Source organism: Euleptes europaea, chromosome 3 (assembly GCF_029931775.1).
Source record: "Euleptes europaea isolate rEulEur1 chromosome 3, rEulEur1.hap1, whole genome shotgun sequence".
In the NCBI taxonomy this organism is placed as follows: Eukaryota; Metazoa; Chordata; class Lepidosauria; order Squamata; family Sphaerodactylidae; genus Euleptes; species Euleptes europaea.
Window position 1 is genome coordinate 24,650,538 of NC_079314.1, and position 27,244 is coordinate 24,677,781.

General features: G+C 47.0%; 2 protein-coding genes across 2 annotated transcripts; both read left to right on the forward strand.

The window, feature by feature from the left end:
- The first annotated feature begins 4,611 nt into the window (after positions 1-4,611).
- Positions 4,612-8,580, forward strand: STMN1 (stathmin 1). Its single transcript, XM_056846740.1, has 4 exons — positions 4,612-4,695; positions 6,424-6,596; positions 7,062-7,253; positions 7,948-8,580. The coding sequence occupies exons 1-4, from the start codon at positions 4,683-4,685 to the stop codon at positions 8,017-8,019; spliced, it is 450 nt and encodes a 149-aa protein (XP_056702718.1). The 5' UTR covers positions 4,612-4,682; the 3' UTR covers positions 8,020-8,580.
- Positions 8,581-13,177: 4,597 nt separating this feature from the next.
- PAQR7 (progestin and adipoQ receptor family member 7) lies at positions 13,178-24,794 on the forward strand. The gene is made up of 2 exons (XM_056847087.1): positions 13,178-13,222; positions 23,708-24,794. Exon 2 carries the CDS (start codon positions 23,742-23,744, stop codon positions 24,792-24,794), a length of 1,053 nt encoding a protein of 350 aa, XP_056703065.1. The 5' UTR covers positions 13,178-13,222; positions 23,708-23,741.
- The last annotated feature ends 2,450 nt before the right edge of the window (positions 24,795-27,244 follow it).

Here is a 27,244-nt window from a genome sequence, read left to right on the forward strand (position 1 = left end):
ATCAAGTCCAGCAGTCTGTTCACACAGTGGCCAACCAGGTGCCTCTAAGAAGCCCACAAACAAGACAACTGCATTAGCATTGTCCTGCCTGTGTTCCAAAGCACTGAATATAATAGCCATGCTCCTCTGATCTTGGAGAGACTATGTATGCATCATGACTAGTATTCATTTTGACTAGTAGCCATGGACAGCCCTCTCCTCCATCAACATGTCCACTCCCCTCTTAAAGCCTTAGAACATAAGGCCATGCTAGATCAGACCAAGGTCTATCAAGTCCAGCAGTCTGTTTACACAGTGGTCAACCAGGTGCCTCTAGGAAGCCACAAACAAGACGACTGCAGCAGCACCATCCTGCCTGTGTTTCACAGCACCTAATATAATAGGCATGCATCATGACTAGTATTCAGCCCTCTCCTCCATGAACATGCCCACTCTCCTCTTGAAGTCTTCCAAGTTGGCAGCCATCACCACATCCAGGGGAACAGGGAAGAATATTTAACTGGAGGTGGAACCAAGTTAGTCTATGTAGCGCAAACAACCATGAGTCTTACAGTCCCTCAAGGACTGACTCATCACATCATCAACTTTTTGCAACTTGCATCTGACAAAGTGGACTTCTAGTACACAAAAGGTGATGCCACAAGAAATATGTTAATTTGTAAGGTGCCACAGGATCCTTGTTTGTTTTTACTATTGAGCCAGTTTTTAAAGCCTGCAACACAGACTGTGGTTTATTTTACTGATTTAAGTTAGTTCAAATCAGCATAGGCTTTATATCTGAATCAAATGTCGGTTTCTAGGGTTAAAAATCTTAAGAATGGGCCTGTCTCCCCCTAGTATTTTTTTCAGAGGGCATTTTGTTCCTTTAAGGACAAAATCAAAGTTCTCATTAAATGCCAGCTGCCTCCAATGATGAGTTATTGGTCAGCAAGTTGGTTACAAGTTCTTGGTCTCAGGCCATGTTGCTGACTAACTGATTCTGTAAGAGGGAAATACCTGAAACTGAACCTGGGACCTTTTGTACCTCTGAGCCACCGTCTACCCAACTGAAGAGGCCCACACATTACATTAAGGGTTGTATTGGCAACACTGATTAGCCAAAATGGTTTCTGCCCCCTTTTTAAAGACGTGCAGTCAGAGCCCAAGCAAGAAGTAAATAAACCATTTCAAAGCTAAATTCCATGCCTGTATGTAGGACCTCCCGTGGCACCTTGAGATCTCCCATTATTACAAATCTCCAGGCTACACAGATCAGTTTCCCTGGAGAAACCCACCGCTTTGGAGGGTGGATTCTATGGTATTATACCCCACTGAGATCCCTCCCTGTCCCCCCCCCCCCATCCTCTAGCAATTTCCTAACTGAAAATTGGCATCATGGATTGGGCTGTAAACTCCATGGAGTTTATTCTCCTGTCAGTTTAGGGCTGCAAGCTTGGTCTTAAATGGATGGTTGGATGGGCTTTGTCACATTGGAAACAGGACTCAGGGGCACTTCCTTCGGAGTAAACTTGCATACACTCTACACTCGCACGTGGGCAGGATCCACTGAATTCACTTTGGACTTACTTCCAAGCAGACTTTGATGGGGCAGTCCTCGCTAGAGAAGCATGCACGTGAAGAAGATATGTGGGGGGGGGGCAGCCGCATTCTCCCAAGACTGGCAGAGAAGCCGCCGAGACAGCGCGGAGAAACAAAGAGACTCTCGTCCTGCTCATTGCAAAAGGTACTGCGAGGCCAAGGCTGCGCAGCGACATCCGTCAGGGCAGCTTTCAGAGAGATTTAACCCTTGCCTCCAAGATCCTAGCCGAGCCCCCCCCTCCCCAGGCTGCAGTCGGCCCATAGAAACTCCATCCGCCCCATTCCCTTTGTTACAATATACACCTATTACACAGTGGGTAGCCGTGTTAGTCTGTCTGCAGTGGTAGAAAAGGGCAAGAGTCCAGTAGCACCTTAAAGACTAACAAACATATTTTCTGTGGCTCACGAAAGCGCATACCCTACCAGAAAATATTTTTGTTAGTCTTTAAGGTGCTACTGGACTCTTGCCTTTTTCTACTACCTATTACACAGCCAGGCACCTCTCGGACTACATTTCCCATCATGGCTAAGGGGTGGGGACGAAAGGAGGGCGAAAGCCCCCCTCCTCTCCCCCCCCCCCGCTGAGCGGCACGTGCCTCCTTTTCTCGGCCAAGGGTGGGCGTGGCCGGGGCGGGTCACGTGCCTTTGGCGCTTTTGTGTCGCGGGCAGGGCGGTTGGGAGCTGAGTCTGGCGGCGGCGGCGACAGGAGCAGGTGGGTCTCGCGGCGCGTCCGAGCGGGAAGGAAAACAAAACAAACAAGGAGGGCTTGTTTCAATCGCGACGCCGGCGGTTAACGCGGGGTTGGTGCTAGTGTGGAGGAGCGAGCGGGGCTGGTGAGCGCAGAGACGGATGGAGGGGGGGGGAGGGCGTCACCGCCGGAGCCGCTTTGTCTGGAGTTGGGGAGCGGAGGGGGGCTCTGAGGAGACGGGGGACAAAGGGGCCGGGAGGGAGCGCGCCTTCCCCGCGGCGCGGTTATTGTTCTCTCGGCAGGCTCCCTTTCCTGAGGCGGGCGGGCGGCGTCCCCCTTCGCTTTTCTCCTCAGCTTCGGGTCTGTCTTGTTTCGCTCGCTCTCCCCCCACCCGCCCCTTGACAGGAGCGGCCCCACGGCCATTGTTCGGGGGAAGGGGCGGGGTCCGCCCCTGGCGGCGCGTGCCGAAGCAGAAGGATTAGAGGAGCGAGCGAGAGTGAGTCTCCTCAGGGAGGGGATTAACGAGCGCTTCTCGGCGGAGGAGAAAAAGTCGAGTTGTTTTTTCCCCCCTTTCAAAATAAAAAGAAAGGCTGTTGGACGGAGAAGCGGTGAGGGCTGAGGTGTTTTTTTATTATTATTATTTTTGTTGTTGCTGCCGCTCCGCGGGACTTAATTTTGCCTGGGACGAGAAGCGTGGCCGACTAGACAAGAAAAGGGTGGGAAAAGAAAAGGGCCGCTGGGGGGGGGAGGGAGGGGAATGTGGCGAAGCCCGCCGAGCAGCAGGTGCCCGGATGTTACCGTTGGCCCGGCCCCTCCTCCGTCTCGGGGCTGCGGCGCGCGCGCGCTCTCGGGCAGTTTGAATTCGGTGCGGTTCTAGAATGGCGCGTGGGGTGGGCGTGGCCTCGGGGGGCAGGAGGGAGGGGCCTTTCCCCGCCCACTTTTTTTTCGCGCGTCGCTGCTGATCATTAAGGGGTCGCCTTACCGTTCGGCCCCGCCCCTGGATTTGGTAGTATATGTAATGGGGCGCGTTTTTACTGCTTTCCTCCCCCCCATGGGCGGCGCTCTCTTAATTCTCGATTTTCTCCGCTCTGCGTCTGCCCCCCCGCCGCCGCTCCTTCCACCTATTGTCTGTTCTCCGCCGAAAAGGTTCGCACTTGTATCTAATGCGCGTTTTAAAAAAAGGCTTGTACCAAAAGTCACGTGTGCTTTAGCACCGAAAAAGCCAGCCTCAGGTTCGGTTTTTTTTAAAAAATTGTTTTGGTGTCTTCTGTCTTTGGCAGCTTGGTTATAGAATTCTCAGTCTATAGCCTTACAGTAGCGAACAACCCTTTGTGCTTGCAGCCTCCGCCGAGGTATCGAGAACAAAAGCGTTTGCCGCGATTTTCGAGTAGGCTGATCTAAGGAGGTGTTGTTCTCTGAAGCTTCCTTGGGAGGGGGTTCAGTGAGCGTTAAGAGCCTTTTGTATTGACTATTCATGGGCTCAATTACTATTAATGGCAGAGGGAGAGACCGACCTCATCTAGGTAGAAGATTAGCATTTTTATGGCTGTGTTTCAGGCTCTCAAGTGCCAGTGTCTTTATTTTTAGGTGCTGCTTTTTTTTGTATCTAGTAGAAGGAAAATGTAAACTAGATGCCCAAGCAACCAAAGCCCCAGGGGTTTTGCCAGCACTGGTTGCATTTTATTTGAATAGCTTGCAGGACAAACCTGAGTATTTTCCTTAGGAATTACTTGTGACTTGAAGTATGACAAAGAGTGGTTGTTATGTGGGGCCTGAAAGTCAGAATATTGCCAACTGTCTGATGTATATTGTCTCAAACCATACATTTATTTTTTTCAACAACATGAAAATTGTTTCCCATTTCATACTGTTTTTTGGCGTTAAGCGCTAATCAACAGTATACATCACACTGCCCAGCAAAAATCAGAATTGCTTGTGTAATCAAGGGTGAATAGGTATAGTTGCTGACATTTTTTTAAAGCCCGATCATTTAGTAAGATGGTTTTACTTAACATTAACATAGAGCTTTGGACCGTTACTTGCCTTTAAAATTAGGATCAAGGTTGAGGTGCAAATTAGGTCGTAACTTAGTCTAAGGTAACTTAATTTGCAATATACTTGTTGTAGCTTGAAGATGCTCTGCTTTGTGTGCATCTTCCAAAGCTGAAAGACTTAAGACTAGGAGCATATGGAGAACATTCTGAAATTATGTCCACTTAGAGTGGCTTTAATAGCCTAACATTTAAAATGGGCTTGACTTCTTGGCGCATCTTGGGAGTGTATAAAGGAATTACTTGGAACAAAGTTTAATAGTATCAGTTGGTATATTGCTTCAATTTATCTAATGTAGTATTTCAATTTTCTTAGTGCCCTGCTTACTGGAGTCTCTGTACTACGTTCTTTTGAAGTATTAGAAATGGCGTCGTCTGGTAAGTATTTTAAGTGGTCTGCTGGTATGCTACTCTAGTCATAAAAGTGCTTGTACAACCATGTTGGATATATTGTTGTCAAAAGATTAAACTTGTCTTTATTTCATTATGTCTTTGCTTTGGGTTGTTTGTAAAGATTCACAAAATGTCATTTTGTCATCCACAGGAAACTTCAGATGGGTTCTAGGCTTGAATGATAAAAAGCTTCTCTACTGGTTAAATCATAGTGCTTGTTAAATCTACGGTTGCCCTATGTCAAATGGGAAGAGTTACGTAGGCTTTGTCTGCAGAAGAGTAATTCTAGTATAAAGAAGTAACATTTCTAGACATTTTGAAATTATGGAGAAAACCAAAGTTTGAGAAAAATTGAAACATACAATGCTTACTTTTCTATCAAGGCTGAACTTATTTTACTGCTTTAACAACATATAAGGCATCATCTATACCTAATTGTTGCTGTTTGAAAGTGTGAGTTTTCTACAAGCAACATTGCAAATATAACAGCACTTGACACAGCTATACTGCTTTGGCACATGTATGTTCATTATTGCCATCTGCAAGGTAGAAGAAACACTGAAAAAATTATTATGAAAAATTGTGCTGTGTGAGCAGTCTCATACAGTCACAATAGGACTACCAGCATATTTGAATACCAAGTTAAAATTTATATATTTGAACTCAATGTATTATCACATTGTATATTGTTGACAAAATAATTCACATCTAGACAAATGTATCTTACTTAGAAAACCCTACAGGGTGACATCAGTTGCAGTTATGCACCACCAAAAATTGCTAGTTTTTCCAGTGAGGTGATGAGGTGTGTTTTCCCCTCTCAGGTGTCATTTAAATCGAATTATGAAAATAAATTTCCTATATATACTAAAGTATTGCATGATAACTGGATATTTGGGTGCATCGGTTAACTTTTGCAGCACAGGATTTAAACTGGATTCCTTTAGTACTTGGAATTTTGTTACCGTATATACCCGTGTATAAGCCGACCTGCATATAAGCCGAGGTGCCTAATTTCTCCCCAAAAATGGGGAAAAATTAGGCACCCGCGTATAAGCCGAGGGTCGGCTTATAACCCCTCCCCCCAGCAGGCTTATCTTACCTCCAGGTGCGCAGGCAGGCGGCGGTGGTGCCCCCCCCCCCCGGTGACCCAGGAGCCCCCCCCAGGGTGCTCCTGGCCGGGAGGAGCTGCGCTCGCCCGGTGGGGGGGGGGGCGGCGCGGCCTTCCCACGGCCGCAGGAGGCCCTCCCTGGCCGGGAGGAGCCGGGCATGCCCGGTGGCGATGGCAGCTCGGCTTTCCTGCGGCCGCAGGAGGCCCGTCCTGGCCGGGGGGAGCCGGCACGCCCAGTGGGGGTGTGGCCTTCCAGTGGCCGCAGGAGGCCCCCCCAGGACACTCCTGGCCGGGCGGGCCGGCAGCAAGTTCCTCCCTTCCTCCTCTACCGTATTGACCCGCGTATAAGCCGAGGCCGGCTTTTTCAGCCCTTTTTTGGGCTGAAAAACTCTGCTTATACCCGAGTATATACGGTAACTCCTTAGGCCTCCTGCCATGCCAAGACTTGCATGATCCCTTGGGGGGAAGCCATGACTAATAGCTCTGCAGTCTTGGAATTCAACTAGAGGGCCTTTCTTAATCACAGCTGGCTTTGTTAGTGTAATGGAACTTGGAATGCTAACTGTTTGTGACATCTTCTCTTTTAGACACGCAGGTGAAAGATATGCAGGTGAAAGAACTGGAAAAACGTTCTTCCGGCCAGGCATTTGAATTGATACTGGGTCCTCCTTCAAAAGATGCAGTTCCAGAGTTTCCCCTTTCTCCTCCAAAGAAGAAAGATCTCTCACTGGAAGAAATTCAGAGGAAGCTAGAAGCTGCAGAAGAAAGGCGCAAGGTAAATGCACATACCCCTAATACTTAACAGTTGTTGGTAGTACCTGTGTCAATGTATACTTACACCTGCAGGCAATTAAAAGCTGAGCGCATGTAAAAGCATTGCAAGTTTTTGGTTTCTTAATTGTTAAACAGTGAAGTGCTGACTGCATATTACAAATAAAATAGCTTTTTCTGTTTTTGTTCTGTTTTTTATGCATTTGTTCTGTTTTTTATGCATTTTCACAAAAAATAGAACAAAATTCCCAAATTATGTTTAAGAACATTAGAAAAGACTTAAAATAGCAGAGGATTTTTTAAATATAAGGAAACTTGTGTAGAGTAAATCTGCCCTGATTGGAACAAACGTGGCTATTAGTAGGCTGAGGCTACTGTCAAATGGCTCAAATCTATCTTTAACACAGCCAACCGCTGTAATTACATACAGACTTCTCTCAACTAAACATGGAATGGATCTATATTCTAGTCCCACGAAGCTGAGGTATTGAAACAGCTGGCTGAGAAACGAGAGCATGAGAAAGAAGTGCTGCAAAAGGCAATCGAAGAGAATAACAATTTCAGCAAAATGGCAGAGGAGAAGCTGACCCACAAAATGGAAGCTAACAAAGAGAACAGAGAAGCACAAATGGCTGCTAAACTGGAGCGCTTGAGAGAGAAAGTAAGTCTTGAAGTTCAGGAATCCCACAGAAGGTACAGTGTGAATTTGGATCACCTAGTAATATTTAAATTTTACAACTGGGCAAAGTAGGCCATCAGCCATATGCATAGAATTTTTTTAAGGACTTGGGCAAAAAATTGCAAATCCATGCACCGTCAATTAGTCTCTTCAGAGGAAGAACACAGAAATCGTGACAACCCATGAAGCTGCCTTAAGAGTTAATCCTGTCATCAGTATTTTCTGGTTTGGGCGGCAGCAGTTCTCCCAAGTTTTATGGGGAAAATTTTTCACATTGCCTCATATCTTTTAACTGTTGCTGAGCCATGCCCCCTTCCCTAAATAGACCTTAAGCTGCAGTCTTCTAAAACAAGATAGGTCCTTGTTTTGGTGCTTACTAATGTGGCAGCTTCTCTTTAAACTAGGTTGAGCTTTAGTACACTAGCATTGGCCTTCCAGGATAAAGACTTGCCTATAAACAGATGAGAGTGCTTATCTCCTTGGGTGCATAGCTATCACGAGATGTTAAAACATACACTGCAGAGGTAGTACATTCACAGTTTTATGAATACAGTCCTATAAATGTAACACAAGTAAAATCTGGTTTTGGTGGACTAAAACTCTTGAATGTGGCTCTTACTGTAATTCGCCTCTGTTGTAACCAGCTGATCTTGCTGTCTTTACTTTGCTAAACCAGGATAAGCATATTGAAGAAGTACGGAAGAACAAAGAAGGAGGCAAAGAACCTGGTGATAATGAAAGCGACTGACTTCATCCTGAAAACTGACTTTCTCCCCTTTGTCGAAATATCCAAAGACTGTATTGGCCAGTGTTTTTGTTAAGTTCCTAGAAAACTGATGTAGAACTGTATATTTAGACCCAACTGTACATTTACTTTGGGGAACGAGAGGGGAGCCCTTTCATGTTCACTCTTTTTCTAAACTGTTGTCTTTCCAGTGTAGCTATCTTGTTGCATTTCTTCTATTCCAGTGCATTTAGTTCCTGGATTGATGGCTAGTGCTGTATTCAGCTGACATACTTGTAAACGGAATATGTAGTGTAATGTTCATGCTGAATCTGTTACACTTCAGAATATTACTGTAACCAAGTGACTTAAATAAAGCTGCACACTGCTATTATCACAGGTGACTGTTTATGAAGCTAGCATGACACATACTAAATATGCAATTCAAGCATAGCTATGGCTAAAATATATTGCTGCAATATTGGAATGAAATGCCTGCAAACAAAATTCTTGTTTAGTGGCTAGTAACTCCACAGTAGCCTTTTTTGTCCCCTTAGAGTTGTGCCTATTGTCCCAATTATACAATAGACCTTTGTCTTACACCTCAGCAGTTGTCAGCTGCTGTTTTGCTGGAACCATTCAGAACCACCTCCCTCCAGAGATATGTTTGAAATTCCCACAAATGACTCCTTGTTAACATGCAACTGATCTGACCTTGCAAGCATTTTCTTTAACTTGAAGTTTCATTTGGAATGTTAAGGTGGTCCATCTTACTGTAAGCTCCAAGCTAGTGTTGGAAATAGTACCCTAGTATCAAGTGTGGGGGAGGGCAACAACAGGCTTGGGTGAAGGAGCAGTGTTCCATATTCCATGAGTGCAGAAAGTATTTTAGAGTAGAAAGATTTTCTGATTAAAGCAATATTGTAGTTCAGTGTAGTTACTGAAGTAATTGATGCTACCCTGATAATTGCATTATTGAGGTCCTTGGGCAGGTCTGCGTGATTCTCACACACACAGATTAAGATTTTCTGGAGGCCTGTAGTTCCTTTGTAAAATAAATAGGCTCAGTTTTTCCACCTTACTTGGAGAGGATGGTATTCTAACCTTTGGACACATGTAGGAGAATGATGTCAAAGCAATTTTATATGCAACAAGCTCCTTGAGCTTCTGTTGGTTTGGTAGCTAAATAGCTCCACCGTGTGGTTTAAAGGGAGGGTTACAATATACCAGCCAGAATGCATCCTCAGACACAAGTGTTAAAACAAACTGAACAATACTCAACTTTGAACCTAAGAAGTAGCTAACTGCTTTGGAAATCTTAGAACTAGTCTGAAATCTCTTAAGGAACCGAGGCATTCCTAAATTCAATACAGAAAATGACTGGCAACTGCTTGTAAACCTTGCTATGAAGGGTACTTTAACTTGAGAGCTGAGCTTCTTCACCTTCCAACTGTGGCAATGTTTGTTAAAATAGTATGACTGGTGCTAGGTTCTTTCAGTTTTATGGTAGTACAAATGTGAAACTACTTCCTGTGCATAGTTGTGTATGCTTGATCTTGTTCACTACATCAGCATATTAAAAAGTACAACTGTATGCATCTCTGTAACAGACTGAGTCAGCCAACAATAAAGACGCTTAAGTGAAATGGTTCTTGCTGACTTTAGCAGGTGTCATTGGAAACATCTGACAGTACTGAAAATGAAGAAGGAAGGCATTGGCTTACAGAGCAGTGTGTAAGTGCCGTCATGTCGCTTCCGACTCATGGCACCCCTAGGAATTGGTGTCCTAAAACATGCAGAACAATACACTTCAGTAATGTTAGCTGAGAAGTGGGTGATTCAAATAAAAACCTCTACTCTTTAAAATCATGATGGAGGTTGTGCATAGGACCTTCTGTGCCCCTTCATGAATATCATCTGTAATTAGGATAATTATCCTAGTTCATTTTTACCCTTATTAGACAGGTTCTCTGGTACCAAATTGGCAGTTTGGAAAAAATAGGCCGAATGATATCCCACAGTGAAAAGCTTGATGGACTGGGGGGATTACTGTGAAAACTTAATTTTCATGTAGCCATTTAGTTCAAAATGTAATTGTTGCTCACTTTCATGTGTATTACGTCACTCATTAATTGCTGTATTTGAGTTCCTTGAATTTTTAAAGCAAAACTAAGGACATGTTACCAGGGTCTAGCATAGGGGTGGGGAATCTTCTGCCAAGGGCTATTTGGATATTTATAACATTTGCGGGCCATACAAAATTATCAATTTAAAAGTTAGTTGATCAAGCCCCAATCAGGCAGCTGCCCCAGATGATCCCCGCTTGCGGGCAGGCAGGCAGGCAGGCGTCCAACCAGTAGCGCACTCGCCCACCTGGTAGCACAGGATGGTCTTGCACCAGCTGGGCGTAGCCATCCAGCCACACGCTGGAGTTACTCTGCATGGTCGGGGCGGATTCTACAGCCAGCTCCTGCTAACTCCGCCTGCAGGGGTGCAATGAGAACACACTGGCTAAGAACTCACCCGCCCTGCGTGTTCTGGCCCAGCCTCCTTTAACCCCCACTTTGTCGCCACTTCCGTCCCCAGGGGTTGGAAAGGGTTAACAGTTTCTTGGGTGGTCCTAGCAGCTCCATAGCTAGCTAAGGACTTCTGCGGGGGGGGGGGGGTCCTTTTCTTGGCAAAACAAACATCTGCCTTGAATAGAGGCTATTCCTGTCCACAGGAGGGGGCGGATCACCACTCTTAGATCCTTCTGAGCTAGAGATCTGCCAGGACCCACAAAGGGCCAGACCTTAAACGCCCCGCCTGACATTCCCCACCCCTGGTCTAGCATGTACTATGTTCAAGCTGTCAGTTTCCGCCTCTTGAGTATGTTAACTACTTCATTTATAACTAATGTGGAAGATGTTTGGATGAGGTCATGTAACTCAGGGATCAATGTTTGGTAATTGTTTTCAGCCAATACATACAAAGGGGTAGTTTCACTTGGAATTTTATTTCCTTCACCTATACCTTGCCTTTCTAATGGGACCGGAAATGACTTATGTCGTCCATTTTATTCTCACAATGGCGCTGTAAAGTAGGGAAAGCTGAGAGTGACTGGCCCAAGGTCCCCCAGCATGCTTCCATGGCAGAGTGGGGATCCGAGCCTGGGTCTCTCCCATCTTGGGCTGACACTTCAACCTCTATTCTACAGTGGCTTGGGAAGCCTACATTCTGATAGCTCACAATTTTTGTTGGCAATTTCTGTGAGCTTGGATCTGAAAAATACTTCTGAAGGTACCTAGTCAATAGCTTAGTGTATGTGGGTGTAGCTCAAACAGCATGCATATGTGAAAAAGGGCCAAATCTGATACCTTATAGGACCCCTGTATGTTTTTCCCAGTGGGGCAAATAGTTCTGGAGCGGGGAAAGGGTTACCTCACCCTGCACACATGCACACTGCTATAAGAGTTTCAGAAAACATCACTGTTCTGCTAGTTCTATGCGAGGGATGCATGGTTTCAAAACTTAATCAGGAGTGCTATTTGAGATAAGATCACAGCTTCAGTTTTAAAGAACATCAGTAGTTCTGAGCAGGACTCCCTGATCTTCATTTGGGTTATGCTCTTTATGTAAAAAAGAAATCTGGGTCCCTTTAGGTCAGCAGTAACTGCTGCCTTCTTGAACCCTTGGGTGGAACCCTTGTGGAATTTGCAAGTCCAGTTGATGAAAGGGCACATGGTCAGTGTAATTTTAAAAATGATTTTGTGAGGGGGGGAACTAACGGTTAATTTAAACATGTTTAAATTAAATTAAATGTTGAACATTTCTAGAGGTGGGGGATATTGTTTTGAGCAGGAGCAGAAAATTGATACTGCTGTACATACAGTGGCTGTATAGTCTCGCAAGTATGTTATGTGAAATGTTGAGTCAGAGTATGCACATTGTCCTGAACAAAGAGCTTCTTCTGTTTGTGCATGGAAACGGCTGCAATGTGGACTCCTTCCATTCTAGTATGTTGCAGCTCCTCCACATATTAGCATTGCTCTGGGAAGGGAGATGCTGATATGGGAAGGACTTGTGATGTATGGTTGCTCCAAACAGCCAAAAAATTTCATTTGCTGCTTCCGTTAGGTGTCGGTGATATGAAGTACAGCTATATGCTATGCCAGCTATGGCATAAAAATATAGCCCTATAGCGCCCCCACCACCAGTACACTGCCAAAGAAATGGCAGTGGGGTCTTAAATCTGTACTGCCAAGCTTTGCCCCACCTGAGGCACTGTTTACTCACTAAATGCATCGATGGTGGTCAGAGAACCATTGAGAAAGATTTAAAATGAATGCTCGGGTTGAGCTGGCTTTTCCGCTGTATAAAGACTGAACAAAAGATGGTCGGGGATCTGAAGTGCCGCGCTTGGTTCGAAGGGGCATCAGCCTTCCTGTTTTCCACCACGCAAGAAAACCAGGCGCTGCAAGACCCCTTCCCACGCCGGCCCGCAGCTGGAGGGTCACCTACTGGAATGCTCCCGTGTTTAAAATAAAAAACGCGCGCGCAGAACTCCTTGCAAAGAGGACCACGAGCAGAAGAGAAGCCAAGAGAGGGGAGGCAACGTTTCTCCCAGGCAGCTTCTGCCACCAATAAACCCGTTCGGCTGTATTGACTGTTTTGAAAAGCCAAAGAACATTCCAGCCGGCATCCGCCTGACGCAGTCCCTTTTACCACCCCATTCCCCAGCCTGTGTGTGTGTGGAGGGGGGGGGCTTCCCTGGCACGTGGCCCCCGTTATGTAATGAAGCGGATCGCCCAATCGAGCGGACAGATGCAAAGAAGGGGCGGGCCTTCAGGTCTGTTGCGGAAGGGCAGGGAGAATTTTGCAGAGTGCACCTTCTCCAGGCGGGCGGCCGAGACGCGCTCTTAAAGCGGCAGGCGCCGTCTCCGCGCGTTCGCCTTGTCGGCTCAGCCGAGGGGAGAGGAGGGAAGGGCCGGGCGGGATTGCGGGGGCTTGCAAGGGGGCGCCTCGCCTGGCTGCCGGCGTTGCGGAAGCCCTCGGCGGCGGCGCTTCTGCTGGGTCTCGGCCAGCAGCTGCGTGCGTCGAGGCGGGTCTTGGCTGCGAGAGGCAGTTGCCGCAGAGGGGCGGCCTCGGCTGCCTGGGCTGGGTCGCGCTGCCTCTTCGCGTCCGCCGGCCCCGCTGGAGTCGAGGACGGGGCGGACACTGGAGCATCCTCGGGAAGAAGGCGCCGGAGGTCAGTAAGAGGGAGGGGGGCGGGAAAGCGGGGGCTGAAGAGCGAAACCCGGGGTGCCTACACACAAGGGCGCGTGCACGAGACCCCAGGAAAGGGAGGGGGGCTGTGGGGAAAGCTGCAGATCGTGCGGGGGGGGGGGTGCGGTCCGCGCCCTTGCATGCTTCCTCAGAAGCAAGCCCCACTGAGTTCCTTAGTGCCATTAATGCATGGGAGGTTTAGCCTTGGATTTGCCGCTCTTTAGATGCACTTTCCCCCCATCCATAAATGCACTTTCCCCCCATCCATAGATGCTCTTTCCCCCCATCCATAGATGCTCTTTCCCCCCATCCATAGATGCACTTTCCCCCCATCCATCTGCCCCCGTGCAGAGTTTTGAGAATTCGGATGGGGGAAATGTGCGTCTAGAGGGCGGCAAATCCAAGGCGAAACCTCCCATGCATCAATGGCCCTAGGACAGTGGTGCTCAACCTTTCTTGCTCCATTCCCCCCTTTCACCATTGGTCAGAATATAATCCCTTCCCACTCTAACTCAAAATTACAAACTACAATAATCTACAGGACAAACTACATAATCTACAGGACATCACAGTTTGCTGAATAGTGTTCCCAATTCCCCCCCTGGAACCCTAAAATTCCTCCCCCCGGGGGGGGGAATTCCCCCCTTGTTGAGAACCCCTGCCCTAGGACTTCTTTTTTACACTTATCTTGGAACAAGAACAGAATCCGCAGGATGCCTTTTCAGGGTCCAGTCAGATTAGCCTGAAACACTCCAAGCTTTCGAGCCCACCATCGACTTTTCATCGGGCTTGATGTCACAAGGCTTGAAAAGAGAGGAAAAAAGGGAGGAGGGAAGCAGATGAATTTCAGCCCGTTACTTCTGCTTTGCTGCCTGACCTGGGAGTAAACTGGAAACACAGGCCATTGATGCAGGGGAGGTTTTGCCTTGGCTTTGCCACTCTCTGGATGCACATTTTCCCCATCCAGATTCTCAAAACTCAACAATAAGCCCCCATGCAGAGTTTGAGAATTCGGATGGGGAAAATGTGAATCTAGAGAGCGGCAAATCCAAGGCAAAACCTCCCAGGCATCAATGGTCTGACTTTGTGACACTATGAAGACTAGTGGTTCTGCCCTCGGGGACCAGTGCCTGCTCTGCTGGATGCACGAGGTGTTAACTGTTGTCCGCTGGCAGAGATCTAGAAGATGCCTAAGAAATGCAATCTATGCTCTGAGGTGTCTGCGCAAGACTCAGGTTTTTAAAAATACAATAGCGACCGTGCTTTTTGCATTTCATTTACCTGTGCTTCACCAGTTAGTTTCCCTGTTCTATACCCTTGTATATATCTGCTCGTGGAGGGAACACTTCATGCATTGGATGAAGCTGGTGCAAAAGAGCATCTGCTTCAATACATCTTTACAGTGCCGAAAGTTTGGTTTTACTGTAACAAAAGAAGAAGAAGAGTTGGTTTTTATATGCCAATTTTCTCTACCACTTAAGGAAGACTCAAACCATCTTACAATCACCTTCCCTCCCCCTCTCCACAACAGACACCCTGTGAGGTAGGTGGGGCTGAGAGAATGTGACTAGCCCAAAGTCACCCAGCTGGCTTCATGTGTAGGAGTGGGGAAACCAAACTGGCTCTCCAGATTAGCCTTCGCAGCTCATGTGGAGGGGTGGGAAATCAAACCCGGTTCTCAGGTCAGAGTCCACCGCTCCAAATCACCGCTCTTAACCACTACACCATGCTTTCTCTCCTCACTGTTCAAAAATAAGAATGAATGCATGTACAGTCTGTGTACAGTGGGCACTTGATTTTTCTTGAGACTTGCATTGAGTAATTCTCATGTTATAGTGAACTTTTGTACAGCTGAACGTTTGATTGAAACCACACCTTCGTCCAGGGACTGACCCCCGTTTTCAATCTGTAAAGCGAACACATGTTGCCTTTTTCTTACAAACAAGTGTACGTGTGTATCTCTGTGCAGGTTGTATGTGCGTCCACTGTAACTTATGTGAACAGGGCTAGACTAAGGGGCAATCCTAAGCACCGCTGAACATAATGGGACTTACTTCTGAGTAAGTCTGCCATCCTATGCAGTGTTATTCCAGCAAGTAAAACAGCTACAGTTCTGGAATTTGTTGCTTGGGACTAAGTCCTATTGGATTCCCTGAGACTTCCTTCTGACCAAACTTGATTTCATGGGAACTCGGGTAAATTTCATGGGAACAAAAGTATATGTACAGACTTTCTAAGAGACATCCTGATACCTTAAAATGCAGGGCGGTTGTGGAGAGAGAAATCCTTAGCTTGGATCTGATCTAAATTGGTCATTTCTACCGATTGCCCCTTCCTGTTTCAGACCCCCCCCCTCCCATGTTGTTCTTCGTGGTCTGGTATCACCCTGGAGCAGCATGTTTGTGGGGGTGGGTGGGACAGGAAACTTCCATTCTGCTGTTGGAAATTTTAGGCTGAATCTATCTGAGACAAACAGATGTGAGCAGAAAACGTCCGGCAGCTTTTGTGGTCTATCTCAAATGTCATTATTCTGTTTTGAAGGGCTGCCCAAATCTGTTCTGGACCTTCTTTGACTCTGGGGAGGGGGCGAAAGATCAGAGGTCAGCCTATGGCTTCCTCTTAAAGATCTTTTCATAATACTAAAACCGAGATTGGGGGGGTGGCACTCAAACTGTTAAGAGACACGAAAGGAGCCAGGAATTGAGTGGGCTGTTAAAGTTTTTTTTAAAATATATTTTTTATTTATTAACAAAAAAATTACAAAAACAAACTAAGCACTACATACAATACGTACATACTCGTACATGAGCCATACACACCATCTATCAAACCTTCTAAGAAGTGCCATATGTTTTCTGTAACAGCTAGGTTATTAAAAATATCCAGATTGGAAGACCCTATTATAAAGAACTCCGATATCCCTTGACTGAAATATAGTATACTACCTAATGGTTTTCGAGATTATTCCTACTTATTTTGCTACTCCTCAATATCTGGTCTACAATTTTCTTTAGGTTACCAACTGTTACTCTAAACTATGTGTTTAACATGACTACATGCTAAATCTTATATTTGTGCTATATGACCGGTTGGCATTAAGCATAGTGCTAATCAAATTATGCGTTCCTGATTCCTGCTTCCGGCTGTTAAGTTTCGAGAGTAAGAAGATCCCTCACGCTGCACTATTTTTTGTGAGCAATATTATTTTTAGCATTTTTGTACTCTGGTTCTCCCCCACCCCCCAAGTGAAGAAAGCAGATCTTGATAATCAGGCTGCTTACAGGTCGTGGAAGATTCTAGCCCATCCTTCAACCGTTTGTATTACATAACAGTAGGGTGTTGGCTTGAATCACAGCTGCTGGTTTGGGCAAGAGGTTACTGTTGACCAGTTAAAGAATTGTAACCTGCCTTTTAACCTGCAGTGACAAAGAGACAAACAGGCATGTTACCCTAAGGTGGCTTTCTGTGTTACCAAAGGAAGCATGAGGAAACTTAGTTATTTAATATGCAGAAAGCTTCTCTTTTGCTGGTTGCTTTGGGATAGTGCTGAGATGGGTCGACCAGCCGACATCTGATTTTGAACAAGAATCCCTGGGGTCTGCCAATATATTGTAAAGCAAGAGTGCATATTTGGGAACTAGTGTAACACTAATTTATGTTCAACAATCCTGAGAATGCACTCATAGGATTGTGTCCAGGCCAAAGTCCAGGTAATTCTTTGCAAGAATCTTGGAAAGCAATCCTCTAGAATGGTGGTGCCTAACCCTTTGGAGTATGAGGGGGGCCCTTTTTAACATCAAATAATTTCATAGACACCCCCAAGTGATAGCAGTGGGACTATCCATTGGTTGAGAAAATACACCATGAATGACCAGAAAAATCAAAATGGCAATGCTTAGTGCACCTATGAATTCACAGCCCCCTTACAATAACTTCGTGTCCCTCCAGGGGTCCCGGCCCCCTAGGTTGGGAACCACTACACTAGAAAGTATGGTAATTTTATTTACCGGTATTTTATTTTATTTTTTGGCCTTCTATCCCGTCCGAAGCAGTGGTCTACCAGCAGACTGCAATCATGCATGTAGTAGACAGGTGGTTTCCCTTGGTCCATGGGGATTTACTCAGGGCCAAACCAGGTGTGATGTGGGAGATCGTTAATTTAGAATTTCCCATGGTGGTTCTTTTTTAAAAAAATAATAATTAACGACACCACATGGCTGCTTTGAAGATCAGGGAAGGCTCTTGAGGGAGGTGGTGGTTAATGCTTTCTACTCATGCAGTTTCCCCAAGGGACTTCCCTCCCCTACCCCAGCTGATATTGTCTGCAGGGAGGTGGGCAGTTATGGCTCTTTAACTGGTCTTTTTTTCTAGCCTCGAGCTAACTGTAGCTCTTTTTTCAGGATGGGGGGGAGCAATTTATATTGGGGTAACTTTACAGGTGGTTGAATCCTCTCCTCTCCTTGCGTGGCTTCCCTGACGCTGAGAGTACTCTGCAGGGCTACAGATGAGGAAAGAAGAATCCATGAGAAATCTGAACCCAGAATCTCCCATGACACATCCGGTTTCGCCCTCAACCCTAAATAACCTTGGGCTAGTCAGTCTTTCTCAGGCTTAACCTCCCTTGCAGGGTTGTTGTGAGGGTGACACGGGGAAAACGTCATGTGTGCTGCTGCTTGGAGCAGGGGGCAGGACAGAAATGCGGTAAATGAAAGGAAGGGGGGTTGTTACCAACAGGTGTTACCTTGCCAGATCTGCAGATTCTCTACCCTGTGGATCAGTCAGCTAAAACGTTGGTTATGAGTTTACGGATTACCCAACTGATCTTATTCCGGTCATAAGAACATAAGAGCCCTGCTGGATCAGATCAGTGGTCAATCTGGTTCAGCATCCTGCCTCACACGGTGGCCAGCCAGTTATTCTAGAAGGCCAAGAGACAGAGCATAAAGGCCAAGGCCTTCCTGGGGTGTTGGCTTCTGGCACTGGTATTCAGAGGTTTGCCGTCTTTGTATATGGAGGAAGAAGCAGAGTTGATTTTTATATGCTACCTTTCTCTACCACTTAAGGGAGAATCAAACCAGTTTACAATCCCCTTCCCTTCCCCTCCCCACAACAGACACCCTGTGAGGTAGGTGGGGCTGAGAGAGCTCTAAGAGAGCTGTGACTAGCCCAAGATCACCCAGCTGGCTTCCTGTGGAGGAGCGGGGAAACAAACCCAGTTCACCAGTTTAGCGTCCGCCACTCAAGCTCCTGATACCTTAGAGAATCCTGGAGGGGGGAGCTCTTTGGGCAGGATGGATTTCCAAATTGTTCCCCCCTTCCCCAATTCCAAGTTTCCATATTTATATGTCAAGCATGTCACGATAAACTGTTTTCAACCCTTATACAGTCCTGCTAGATTCTCTGCCGGTTCAGTGAAGGGGAGCACTAACGTTTGGAAGTGAGAAGCCAACTGGTATAATGGCTACGCGCACTGAACTGTAGTTTGTTCCAGGGAGAAGAATCCAGGCATTTCGCCCCCACGATCAATCCTTGAGCACATGAAACTGCCTTATGCTGAATACGTGCATGGAACCACACGTGAATTTGCCTTATACTGAGTCAGACACTTGGTCTATCGAGGTCAGTGTTGCCCGCTGTGACTGGCAGAGCCTCTCAAGGGGTCTCAGGTCGAGGGACTTTCACATCACCTCCTCCCTGATGCTGGGATCTGAAATTGGCACCTTCTGCAGTGTTAAACCATTTCATTGTGAAATGATCAGGCCGTATGAAGGCTTGGCGAGGGCGCTGGGCAGGCTAGCCAAGCTCTGCGTGAGCCGTCTCTGGCATTCAATGGGAAAAAGACTCCAGTTTAACATGGAAATCAGGGGGCAGAGTTTCCAGGCAGGACGAGGCTGGGTGAGTTGTCATTTAATGGAACTGGAGATCGGGGGATCTCTCCTTTGATTTCATTTACAAAATGTGTTGTGGCTTTTTTTGGGAAAGCTTCCAACTGTACTGTTTGTGTATGTGTGTTTGCCCAATTTTTATATTTAAAAAATTTGAGTGAGTTGCCCTGAGCCCTAGAGGTTAGGCAGGCTATCAGTCAGATTGATCTTTCTGGGGTAGACCAAGGTGAAGCTAGTCCAGACAGTCTGTTGCCAACAATGGCCAAGCAGGTGCTTGTTTCTTTCAGCTTCTGATACTCACAGGTATACTGTCTCTGGACATGCAAGTTCCATTCTTGGCTATCTTGACTCATAGATGCAGCTACATGACTCTAGTGGCTGTTGCCAATGAAACCATATGTTGATTGCATGCTGTATAAACATTTCCTTTTTTGTTTTTTTCTGAGTCACCTTCTGATCAATTTCATTGGGGCCCCCATAGTATTTATTGATCATGTCGAGTACACTTCTTTCCTCCCCATCCTCCAAGGAACCTGGGGTATCTTACATCATTCCCCATTTAATCATCATGACAACCCTATGAGGTAGGTTTGGCCGAGAGTGTGTGTCTGTTCAAAGGTCACCTGCTAAGCTTCTGTGGCAAAGTGGGGGTTTCAACTGGGGTCTCCCAGACTGTAGTCCAGCCATCACTCTCTCCTTGTTGTTCATAGTGTTACAAGTCTCTCTTTCATGGCGTCTTTATCGTGGTTGCCTTTATCTTCTAAACTAAAAAGCCCAGAATGCTTTTGCCTCGCTTTGCAAAGAAAGAGCTCCACCTTTTTGATGGTTCTGGTTGCCCTTCTCTGCACCTTTTCCCAGGGCATCTCCCGGCATATATTTGGCAGAAGGCAGCTTCCCGGGAGATGCCCTCGCTGGACAGAGTCCCTTTAATTCCTTTAACGCTGGAGGGGGAGTGTGCCAAAATTAAACGGGCTGTGAATTACAGCTCTAGTCTACCCTGCGTGGCGGATCCCTTCCCTGCCTGCCAGGGATACACAAGATTAACTAGGCTTTCGGAGGGGCCTAGGGGGAGATGTAGGGCACAACCCTCATCATATTTACCCAGAAGTTCACTGGGGCTTACTCCCTAGTAAGGGCAGGGCCTGTAAGACAGAGATGTCTCTCCAGGCTTATGGTTGAGGGCAGTGACAGTGTAGATCAGTGGTTCCCAACCTTTTTTTGACCAGGGACCACTAGGACTTTTTTGTTCGGTGCAGGGACCCCAAGGTTCAAAATAAAAATTCCAAGAATTTGAAAATAAACTTTAATCATAACTGTTAGTTAAACATTAAATTTAGAATAATATTTGAATATATATTTTTATAATAGAGAACTTTTAATTAAAATATTAATTTATTATGGTTTTATAACTTTGTTTCGCGGACCTTAATTTAGTTCTCGCGGACCCCTGGGGGTCCACAGACCCCTGGTTGGGAACCAGTAGTGTAGATCAAAAGCTGGCCTCCTTTCATACTTTTCCACCCCTCCTTGGCCCTTTCCATTATTCCTTTCCTCTGTTTACCTCTTTCCCACCCTTCCTTTTCCCCTTTGTCTTTCTCTCTCCATCCCCCCCCTCCCCCAGTAACACCAACAGTGAGCTGGGTGCCTTCAGTTTAAGATTATCAGTGCAGAAGGTGCAGAAAAGAGCAACCCAGACCAGGGGACTAGAGCAGCTGCCCTATGAGGATCCATTAAAATGCTTAGGGCTGTTTAGCTTGGAAATAAGGCAGTTAAGGGGAGACATGATAGAGGTCTATAAGATTATGCATGGTATGGAGAGAGCGGACAGGGGGAAGCTTTTCTCCCTCTCTCATAGTACCAGTACGCGGGGTCATCTGCTGATGTTGGAGGGTGACAGATTCAAAATAGATAAAAGGAAGTATTTCTTCACACAACGCATAGTTAAACGGTGGGACTCCCTGCCCCAGGATGTGGTGATGGCTGCCAACTTGGAAGGCTTTAAGAGGGGAGTAGACATGTTTATGGAGGAGAGGGCTATTCATGGCTACTAGTCAAAATGGATACTAGTCATGATGCACAACTATTCTTTCCAGGATCAGAGGAGCATGCCTATTATATTAGGTTCTGTGGAACACAGGCAGGATGGTGTTGCTGCACTCGTCTTGTTTGGGGGCTTCCTAGAGGCGCCTGGTTGGCCACTGTGTGAGGACTGCTGGACTTGATGGACCTTGGGCTGATCCATCATAGCCTTTCTTATGTTCTTAGTTGTGTTTTATGTTGGTTTTAAACTTTTATATTATATTTTTGTAATTACATGATGTTAGCCACCCTGAGCCCGGGGTACAAATAAAATTTTATTATTATTATTACCAGTAGTAACTCTGTTTTGGAATGCTCCGTCTCTGCTGGTTGCAGAGCCGAGGCAAGGGGGAATCCCTTGTCTGGTTGCAAACCGGAGGTCGTGTCCAGTTTTACAATGAAATGCAGAAGTGGGGATGAGGAAAGTCCTCCCCCCCCCCCCACACCGCCAAGACGTTTGAATGCGAAACACGAACAGGAATTAAAGCAAGAGCGTAGGCTGCAAACCTGCCCTTCCACCCAGCAGTAGTGTTCATTGCTAACATTTTTGGGAGTCCCACGTCATAGTGCCCAAGAATGCTCTTGGAACGGTACAGGCTTATGCTATGCGGTAGGTAGCAACTTCTGTGCCTGGAGATGTTCCAGACATGCAACCGCCGCGTCTATTTATTTATCGAGAAGAGTTTGCGTGCCAACCTCTCCAGACCATTTCCCATCTTACTGGAATCTGGAAACCTGCAGTTTTTAAAAACAAACCCCACCCCAAGAGATTGTGTAACGTATTTGCCATTTGGGAACAGCTTTAAAGTTCAATTGCAATTACCGTCTCTCACGGTGTGCCGGGCAAGTGCGGTCGTGGGTGCAAATGTTTACGGCTGCACAGAGCCATGTAAGAGTCATGATAGCAGCCTGGCTGGATCGGGTCCTCCCATCCATTAATCCAGAGGCCACGAGCATCTCACCAGTATAAAGAATGGGGAAACTGGGTGCCAGAAATACCAAAGATAAGCAATAAAATGTGGTACCTATCATATTGTATATGAATTCTAATTTTTTAATACAATTTCTCTCTATTTTTTTTTACAAATTACAAATAGTTAATTTTAGCAGCAATGGATAGAAATACAGAGCCCTGTGGCGCAGAGTGGTAAGCTGCAGTACTGCAGTCCAAGCTCTGCTCACGACCTGAGTTCGATCCCGAGGGAAGTCTGTTTCAGGTAGCCGGCTCAAGGTTGACTCAGCCTTCCATCCTTCCGAGGTCAGTAAAATGAGGACCCAGCTTGCTGGGGTTAAAGGGAAGGTGACTGGGGAAGGCAATGGCAAAACCACCCCGTAAACACAGTCTTCCTAGTAAACATCGGGATGTGACGTCACCTCATGGGTCAGGAATGACCCGGTACTTGCACAGGGGACCTTTACCTTTAAATACAGAGTATATTTCTACAAATTTGTCATACAGTCTTTAGTCAATTATACATATGAACACACAGGAAATACAGGTAGTAATTCATCAGGTAAAGATTTCAAAAAAGAGGACAAAGATGTTAAATTCTTTGTTTAGTATCTATTTTGCTTACAAGCCGGCTCTTTCTTAATGTTTTCTTATCTCGTTCATATGTAGAGTTGACTAAAGACTGTGTGACACATTTGTAGACATAGACTGCATTTATATCAGTTTAAACTATGTTATCAATTGCTGCTAAAAACAACTATTTGTAATTTGTAAAAAAAAATGTATATGTAGAAATTGTATTAGAAAACTGGAATTCATATACAATATGATAGGTACCACAAGCTCCCCAGCAGGGTCCCTCTGGCAACAGGCTCCCCACCCTTTGCGACGGCTTCAACCTGAACACTAACAGCAAGGGGGGGGGGGCTTAACCCTAAACAACAGAATTAAGTACTGAAAGGTAAAAAAAAAAAAAGCATCCAAGGCCAAAGGTTATCCACTCTAAAAATTACATAACTACAAAATATGTATATATTTATTTCAGGATAAAATCTAATACCACATATATGAGGAAAGGTTGAAAGAGCTGGGTATGTTTAGCTTGAAGAGGAGAAGACTGAGAGGGGATATGAGAACCATCTTCAAGTACCGGTAGTTATTATTGGGTTATGTAGTTAAGCTGTAGTACTGCAGTCCAAGCTCTGCTCACGACCTGAGTTCGATCCCGAGGAAAGTCTGTTTCAGGTAGCCGGCTCAAGGTTGACTCAGCCTTCCATCCTTCCGAGGTCGGTAAAAAGAGTACCCAGCTTGCTGGGGGTAAAGGGAAGATGTCTGGGGAAGGCACTGGCAAACCACCCCATAAACAAAGTCTGCCTCGTAAACGTTGGGATGTGACGTCACCCCATGGGTCAGGAATGATTCGGTGCTTGCACGGGGGACTTTTACCTTTTAAAATCGATTACTAGCTTTAGCCATCTCTATTGTAGCATTTCCTGTTAATCAATTTTTATATCTCTTGGCACTATATTCACTTCCTCTTCTCTTTCCGAAGGGGTTTTTGTTCTGCGGGGCTCGGCCTTCCTGCCATGGCAACGATCGTGGCTGAGAAGCTCAGCCACCTGTTCATCAATGTCCAGCACCTCTGCAAGGTCCCTCGGCTCCTGGAGAACGCCCTTTCTTCCCCGCCCTGCACCGTTGGGGTGTCGGATGTGCCCCGCCTCTTCCGAAAGCCGTACATCCACACTGGCTACCGCCCTCTCAACCGGACCTGGAGGTACTACTTCCTGTCTCTTTTCCAGCAACACAACGAGGCGGTCAATGTCTGGACGCACCTGGTGGCCGCCGTGATCCTTCTGGCGAGGTTCTGGCGGCTCTCCCAGGTGGTGGACTTCCTCGGCGACCCCCACACGCAGCCCCTCTTCGTCATTGCCGTCTCCTCCGTCGTCTACTCGACGTGCAGCACCCTGGCGCATCTCTTGCAAGCCAAATCGGAGTTCTGGCACTATGCGTTCTTCTTCTTGGATTATGTTGGTGTTGCCACTTACCAATACAGCAGTGCCTTGGTACATTACTACTACGCCATCGAGCCAGAGTGGCACGCCCAGGTCGTGAGTTTCTACATGCCAGGAGCGATCTTGCTAGCTTGGCTCTCCTGCGCCGGCTCCTGCTATGCGAAATACAGGTGCCCGCAGCTCTCCCCTCTGCAGGGCCGGCTGTGCCAGGAGATGCCCTCGGCGGTGGCATACGCTTTGGACATCAGCCCAGTGGTTTACCGCATTTACGCCTCCCCCGGGCTCGCGGACCCAGCCGTTTTGTACCACAAGTGCCACGTGCTCTTTTTCCTGATTGGGGCCTTTTTTTTCGCCTACCCGTACCCCGAGAAATGGTTCCCCGGCAAGTGCCATTTTGTCGGGCAGGGCCATCAAATCTTTCACGTCTTCCTGCTGCTCTGCACCCTGACCCAGGTGGAGGCGGTACTCCTGGATTACGAGACGAGGCGGCCCGTCTACACTAGGCTGCACGGCGGCCTGGCCCCCATTTTTTCCGCCCTGTGCCTTTTCGTGGTGGCGTCCTGCAGCTTCACGGCACTCTACATGACGACCAAAGTGAAACGCAAACTGGATGACAAAGACAAATAAAAAAACAAGCAACAACAGCGCAGGGAGCTGATCTGCCATTGTCCTTGTTGGTATCACCCTGGGCATGTCCACATGGCTGTAATTCAGGGACTGGAGGTTCTCTCTAGGATGGCTTTGGCTTTCGGAGGGTCTTCCCCCTCTCTGCAAAAGAGCGGCCTCTTCCCCGCAGGAGCTTGTCGATATCTCGGCTTCGTGATCCTTACCGGAACTTGCGTCGCTGGGCAGCGGCTCGGAGGCTGTGCCGGGACAGATTGGGCGCGGGCAGAGCACCCTTGCATCCGGGGAGCTGCCTCCCCCCTCCGCCGCGAGGGAGCGTCGCTTCCGAGAGGCCCAACCTGTTCCCAGGGAGAGCGCGTCATCCACACAACTTCCACCGTCCTTCACCCTTCTTCCCTCCGTTCTCTCAAGTGGCGAAGGAGCTGTAGGGAATGTGGATGAGGGGTTCGGGGCTGGGCTCGGGGAACGCTTCAAGCATCCCCGGGCTCTGGGGCAGCTGCTGCCCTTGTCCCATGTAGGCAATAATCAGTGGGGGTTCAGCACACCTGACCCATGCGGTCATAGACACGAGATCCTGGCGGAGATCCAGACCAGCTAGGGCACCTTGACGACTGTATTCAAGGCCGGGGTGTCCCAAAGGATGATGTTCCCATTCCCCCCACCCCCCAGGGACCGTTCTCGCACTTCCTGTAGTGTGCTGCAATGGGTAACTGGCAGTTCAGGATCTTGCCCTGTGGATATGCCTTAAAGAGAAGTTCTCTATGGCCGTTTGGATGGGGTGAAGCCGCCGCCGGCTCCTAATATTTTTAGCATGAAGGTGACTAGTCTTGTGCCAGCTATTTGGGCATTTATGGTGCAACCAGGGATTTTAAAAAAAGGTGGGGGGGAATATTCAACGGCTGGCTTTCAAAATGAACGGAGCACTGCCAGGTTGAATGAGGCCAAAGGTCCATCTAGTTCAGCACTTCCCCCCCCCCTCTTTGTCTCTCTTGTCTCCAGTAGGGTGGGGTGGAGTCAGACCGACCCTTCCTGAGCGTGGGTTGGATCCTGTCGACCCGCCAGCGAAGGTGCTTTCCTTCTGGCAGAAGGAGCCTTCCCCGATGGAAGACGTGGGATCCACTGGATCCAAACCTGTTTCACACCCTTTTAAAGAAAAACTATCTGATAGGGGCCATCGTTATATCTTGTGCCAATGAACTCCTTTTTAAACTACTCTTCGTGTGAACAGCTTCCTTTTCCCATTGCCTTTCAATGACGCTTAAAGCGTATTAATCATATGCCGCAGTTCTTCCACTTCACACAAATGAGTCGGTAGGAACACTCCAGAATGTCACCTTCGGCATCTGTTGGTACAGTGATGTGTTCAAATCCTGGGGAACCTTTGAAACATGGGTGGGGGGCAGAATGCAGCAAGCCCGTTCACCTGTCGCACGTCAAGAGCCTTCACTGTTTTTCCAAACTACGGCTGCTTGATCTAACTCACCGCTCCAAAGTGGTTGTGTGACTTTGCACTTAATGATCGTTCCAGAGTTCAGGGGCAGGGCGTCCATCTGGGTACCAGCACCCATGTATGGTGGGTGAGAGGGAAATTGGATGACCCTCAACCGTAGGAACCCCTAAGAGCTTGGCCTGAAGCTTATTTGAGTCGGCTGCTTTCAATGGGACTGAAAGCTAAATTTCAGCTACAGTGCTTATGGGTTCCACCATTACAGAATGCAGGCAGGGGAACCCCACGGTGGAATACTTCTTGTTCTGGGAGCGGGGGAAGCCAGCTCTTTGCATGTAGAAGTCTAGCACATCAAGGAGAAATCTAGGTTAGAATCCTGATGTTCCAGCTTTCCATATGCAGTGATATTTCTATTGCGTGTTCTAATACATCTTCTTCTGTGTGCATTATGAAGTGGTTCAGCCCCAATTCAGGAGGGCTGCAACAGAGTTTGCAGCATGGATGAAAATTTGGCTTATTTGGATACTTTATCTAGCGCAATTCAGAGTGATTTGTAAAGAGAGGTTTTGGAGGATGCCTCCTATGCAGAAAGACAGTTCAGAAAGACAAATAAGTGTGTTGGTTTCTTTTCCCTCCACCTACCCATCTGATATTTGGGGCTTGATGCTCTTTGTTTCTATAAACTGTTTTCACACAGTCTTGTGTCTCGTTTCTTTACCTACAGTTACTCTCTAAACCAGCGGATTCCAAATTTTTTGAGTCATGGAGCACTTTTCAGGAGAGAAATTCGTCACGGAGCACTAATTTTCGCCTAGCACCTATATATACTAAACTGAACTACAGTAGTATTTTTCTTTCCAGTCTCTTCTCAGAGCACTTGGAGATGTTTTGCGCTGCACCAAGTGCTCCGTGGAACACAGTTTGGGAACACTCTGCTCTAAACTTGTAGAGTAATCATGGTTGTGGTAACAAGGTTATTTAGAGCCCCATGGCGCAGAGTGGTAAG